At 35.5% G+C, this 6,000-nt stretch overlaps 1 protein-coding gene across 17 annotated transcripts in view; it reads right to left on the bottom strand.

Annotated features, from left to right (window-relative positions):
* The window catches only part of LOC106873992 (protocadherin-15-like), a 717,162-nt gene that overhangs the window by 495,057 nt on the left and 216,105 nt on the right, over positions 1-6,000 (bottom strand). For 4 of the 17 annotated variants that reach the window (XM_089337504.1, XM_089337502.1, XM_089337506.1 and 1 more), the window contains exon 1: positions 2,768-2,794. The exons of 9 other annotated variants lie outside the window; for them this stretch is intronic. Coding sequence is in view for 4 of the 8 variants with exons in the window: in XM_089337503.1 (XP_089193629.1) it covers positions 2,768-2,870 (103 nt within the window). In the remaining 4 variants the exon portion in view is untranslated. Of the gene's footprint in view, positions 1-2,767; positions 2,921-6,000 lie in introns of those variants that run through there. 4 more of the 17 variants (XM_089337501.1, XM_089337505.1, XM_089337516.1 and 1 more) reach the window with 2 other exon arrangements.

The raw sequence follows: 6,000 nt of genomic DNA, 5'->3' as shown, positions 1-6,000 counted from the left end.
TTTAGCTCGTTAAGGACACCAGATTGGTGTTGAATGGGTGTCATAAAACTTTGACTCCTGTTATTATAGTCACAGCAAGTGTTTCAGCAGAAACAAGTGCATTACAATCGAGTAACTAATAAAAGGTTCTTTACGTCAACTTTGAACATGTCATTCATCCAAGCTGGGCGCTGATCAAAAGAAACGCCATTCAAAATTTATGCAAGCTTTTACACCCCTACAACCAACCACAAACCCACTGACATACGTATATATGTATGTGATTGCGTGTGTCTATGTGCATGTCTGCATGTGTGTATATATATATATATATCTATATGCATGTCTGTACGTATAAATTTAATAAATATATATATATATATATATATATATATATATATATATATATATATATATATATATAAAGAGAGAGAGAGAGAGAGAGAGAGAGAGATACGCATATATGTGCGTGTGAGTGCATATATATATATATATATTTATGTCTGCATATATATATGTATATATATATACTTAACTATTTATATATATACACACACACACACACACACATGTATATCTTTATATACATGTCTGCCCGTATTTACATACGCGCGCGTGTGTGCATGTGTATAGATGTGCGTGCGTGATAGGGAAAAATCTTCCATTATCCATTCCTGAAGTGCCGATATTCTATCTGATATGACATGTGTGATGTTTATATCTCTATGATGTTGTTGTGATTAATATCGATTACTTTCCACAGTGACACAGACGAGATGCTCTCTGATTTATTGGTTTGGACGAATACGACTATTTGTCAAATGCTATCCATGTCTTCCTGAAATTCCCAAATATTCAAAGGCTAATGGAGGGCTTTAAATTTCTTTTTCTTTATGGTGGCCTTGTTGCCTATGGTTTTTTTTTCCTGTTTTCTATGGCTGAATCCGTGGCAGAAAGGTAGAAACCATCGAAGAGACGTTCCGAAAATGGTGGATAAAATACAGGAGAATTCTTCTGGTGTGTGTGAGTGTATAAATGGATGCTTTCTGATTGACTGAGCGCTAGTCAGAACCACATGCTCTTCTGCGCCTCTATGATTGTTTGGTTGACTATGTGTTTGCATAGATGAGTACACACACACACACACACACACACACACACACACAAACGCGTACACTTATATAGAGATTATAAATATATACACATATATTAGCATATATACATATACACATATACATCCAGACATATATACGCGCGCGCGCACACATACATATATATCAGTATTTGTATGTGTTTGTGCGCATGTCTATGTGTATGCTTATATGGCATTTATGTACATGTCTGTTGTACGAAGCAGTTTATTCACTCAGTTGCTTCCCGGAGTTTCCGGACTTGTAATCCATCTGAATAAAGTGGATGAGAGTGCGTGAGAGAAAGAGAGATAAAGAGAAAGGGAGATAAAGAGAAAGAAATAAAGGAAGGAAGAATACATGAATGAATGAAGGAAGGAAAGAAAAGAACGGAAGGAGAAAAAAATAGATTAAGAAAGACTGACAAACAAAGCGGTAGATAGTTATATATATATCGACATGTCTACAAGTCATGGTTTGTTTTTGTAGGATGTGACGCTTTGAAGTATCGACTGATATTGAGATCAGACACCTTGTCGTAATGCATGTGATTTAGTTAATTCCACTAAAGGTCCCAAATGGGATTCAAGCATTGGTGTTAAAATCTCTATATGATCAGTGGACCATACTCAAACAGGTACCCATGTTCAGACGAATTTAGACATTTGCTTTCTCTCTTTAGTTCCATTTATGTGACTTGCGTCCACCTGAAGATTGGAATGAAGGTCAGTAGGAGAATGGTGAAAGGTATAGGTCAGACTGGAAACCTCTTGAGTGCGGAGCGAACTTAACAACCAGCACTGCCGTTGTTAGGGTTATTTCATGAGATCGATGAAATGAAAACGAAACAAATATTCTGCGCCGAACATAAGTCTCAGATCTTGGCAGAATGCCAGCAGTTTAACAAGACCAGGTTATATACTTGATAATGAGACTTAATTGTAGGATAACGTGGCACTCCGTCGGTTACAAAGACGATGGTTCCGGTTGATCCGATCAACGGAACAGCGTGCTGGTGAAATTAACATGCAAGTGGCTGAGCACTCCACAGGCACGCGTACCCTTAGCAAAGTTCTCAATGAATGTCAGTGTGACATAGAATGGGACAAGGCTGGCCCTTTGAAAAAACAGGTTACAACTCATTTTTGTCGGGTGAGTGCACTGGAGCCACGTGAAATGAAGGTATTGTGCAAGGAGAAAACGCGCTGCCGGAAATGGAAATCGCAATCTTACGAATACCCTATAATCAAATACCACGCGCCTTCACTAATTGTAAGATAAACAATGAAAATGCGATGAAGGAAAGACGACAGTCTGAGGAGTGTTTTCTTCTTCAAACATTCAGAAATTATGGATATGGTCTTAGACAAATATAGCCTGCAAAAAATAGAAGTTTTTTTCTTCTCAAAGATGGAAAAAAATCCGATTAAAAATGTTTAACACAAAAGGAGTAACCACAAAGAAAAAAGAAATCGATAGTTACTCACCAAATTACATTAACTGCAATTAATTACGTATATATAATTACTATATACAATATATTGGATTGCGTGTGTGAATACGTACGTATGACTGTGTATAGGAAATGTATATATATAAACTTAATTCCTACAGTATAGAAGTATAGAGAAATAAAATATGCATATATTATCACTCACCTGTGTTGCTGTTGAAGGTTTTCACGTGAATGAGAGAGGTATAATGTTTTAATCTATCGCATTTCCTTATTAAACCATAAGCGCTTTCCCCACCTTTATACATCCTTTACGCCACTAGAAGCCCGCTCCCAAATATCTGCATGTCTTAAAGGGGCTGTAATCTAGTAGGTGGAAGGGATTAACAAAAGAAAAAAAACAAACAAAAAAATCAGGCTGATAAAGCCTTAAAAAGTTACTTTACGGCACACACACACACACACACACACACACACACATTTATATTTTAATTTTTTTAATATTTTAGTGTTATGCAATTCATCTGGCTTTGTTTAGTATACATCTATCTATCTATCTAGCTATCTATCTATCTATATATCTATATATCTATCTATCTACCTACCTAGCATCCATTTGCCTATGTAACTCTACCTCCGTCTGTGTCGCCATCATTCTACATCCTGCTATCTTTGTTGTTTTTGTACATATCACTTTACAAGAGAAATGATAAATAAGAAATAAAGCATACAAAGAAAGTAAATAAATGAAAAAATAATATAAAAGTATATATAAATAGATACATAAAATAAACGAACAGAGTATAAAAGAGGGGACTTAAATCATTACGACAAATAATCCATATGTAAATATATATATATATATATATATATATATATATATATATATATATACACGAAGGAGAGTCCAAATGTAATGCCATTTTGTTTAGGACAGGTATAATTACCAACACAGGAACTTGTATCATACATCAAAACGAAGCTGGTCTTCTGTGGATCACATCTCTACTTCTCAACAGAGTCACCGTTTTTCTCAATAGCAATGTTCCACCTTCGAATGAAAGCATGTATCCCTGCTCCGTAAAAATTCTGTTGACTGTTCTTTGAGCCACTTTTTCAGTACAGTTTTGAATTCCTTGTCACTGGAATAATGTTTGCATCTCAAACCCTCTGTCATGGGGCCGAAGCGATGATAGTCTGAAGGTGCTAAATCTGATGAGTGTGGAGGTAGTGAAGAGCTGGCTCAAAGAACAGTCAGCAGAATTTTACGTGGCAGGGATACATGCTCTCATTCGAAGATGGAACATTGCAATTGAGAGAAACGATGACTATGTTGAGAAGCAGAGATGTGATCCACAGGACCAGCTTCATTTTGATCTATGACACATGTTCCTGTGTTGGTAATTATACCTGTCCTAAACAAAATGACATTATTTTTTTACTCATCCTCGTATATATATATATATATATATATATATATACACACACTTATTTGTGTATACACATAACCGCACATCCATCAGACAATCTTTACGATCATAAGACACCGAAATTGTAGCCTCGGACGGACTACTACGTTTAGAAAGTTGTTTGAACTGAGAATATTGGATAATCCCAAAATACCAAATATCCACTGACGGCCGCCATTATTCAACTGGTTACGAAAGGCATGAAGAACATTCAGTCCAGGTATGTCAACGATTGCAGTGAAACTATAAGCAGATGCCGAAGCGGATTCCTGGAATAATCGTATGAGAAAGATTATCGAGGACAAGGGCACAAATCTCGCTAGATTAATGTTATACATATATATATATATATATACATTCAGACACTCATATACATACATATATATTTACATACGTACACTCACAGAAATTCATATATATGCGTGTATGTGTTTGTGTGTTTTTAAATACATATTCTACTGATATGAGATATTTCCGGGGGAGTAGAGATAGAAACTACAATGCTACTTAATAAACGGCAATAAATAATGTGTGTTAGAGACGTTGACGGTCTTAGAAACACTGGTTGCCTTTGTTGGTAATCTCTGTGTGGGATAGGTTGTATATAGCATATGGTGTTAAAGATTGATACAATAAGCTTAGTAACGTCATTTGAAATAAAAATGTGCACGGCGAACCTTAGCAGCTTCTTAATCCTTTCGTCTTAATCCTTCCCTTAATTCGGCCAACGGCAATGCAACTTTATATATATATATAATAATCATATATGTAAAGTGTACTTCGTCCGTTCTAGAATTATAGGTTGATCCCGTTCAACTTGATGTTTTAAGGCTGTCGACCTCAATTTACTTAATTTCTAATATATAAATATATATATATATATATATATATATATATATATATATATATATACTTGCAGTGTGGAATCTAACCGTTTGTGTGTGTTTCTTAAATGGCTTATAAACACCTTCCACGCTGCTATTGTTGTCGTTCCAGCACACGATCTCAGATCAGGTCATTTGCTATGCAAGTACATCACCGTTATATATATATATATATATATTTGTGTGTGTGTGTGTGCGTGCGCGCGCACTGTCCTACGAGAGATAAATCAAGTTGGCGAATGACATGTATATGAACAACATAGATTGCTATGGGTATATGAAATAACATGATAAATTCTCAATTTTTTTAAAAATTATCCTCAAAATCACATAAGCTCAAGAAACAAGGATTTCTTCAAAGTTGACATGCCATCAACTAAAAGGACAGTATTACTGTGTTGAGATAATAGGACAGTGAGAACACGTTCTCACTTCAATAGGCATCATCAACCTGAGAGTTTTGCTAAACTGTTTCCAGCATCCAAGTATGAGATGTACACATCAAGAATTATGCACAATTATCGCCTAAATTATACACACACGTACACACACACACACACACACACCTATATATATATATATATATATATATATATATATATAGTGAGAGAGTGAGAAAGTGAGTGAGAGAGAGAGACAGAGAGACAGATCACTATGCATGGCGGAAAGTGGGAGAAATGCCAAATAAAATGCATCCTATTTTTACTGGGGTACCATAATAACACATGGTATTATAAAACGATTATTGTTATCAAAATTGTTATTCCCAGCAGGGCGTCAATTATTGATATCAAAATTCTTGTTTATGAAACTCTCATTCTCATCAACCGGCCATTGTTATCTAGAAGGCCTTATTCCAAAGCGATTAAAATAGGCCGTTTTCTCTCTAAGTACATCTACCCCATAACACACAAACATTTTATGTGTGTGTGTGTGTGTGTGTGTGTGTGTGTGTATAACCAGGTCTATTTAGGTAACAACACTGTGTAACTATGTTGTCTCTATTTTCCGAGATTTTAAGCTGTTGATTTTATTGGCGCTATCAAACCTCAGTATACTTGATTTTAAATGCAGCTTTAGGGAGT

This window comes from Octopus bimaculoides, chromosome 19 (assembly GCF_046866305.1).
Source record: "Octopus bimaculoides isolate indiv1 chromosome 19, ASM4686630v1, whole genome shotgun sequence".
Lineage (NCBI taxonomy): Eukaryota > Metazoa > Mollusca > Cephalopoda > Octopoda > Octopodidae > Octopus > Octopus bimaculoides.
Note: the sequence above shows the minus strand (reverse complement) of the source record. Positions and strands in the feature narration are given on the sequence as shown.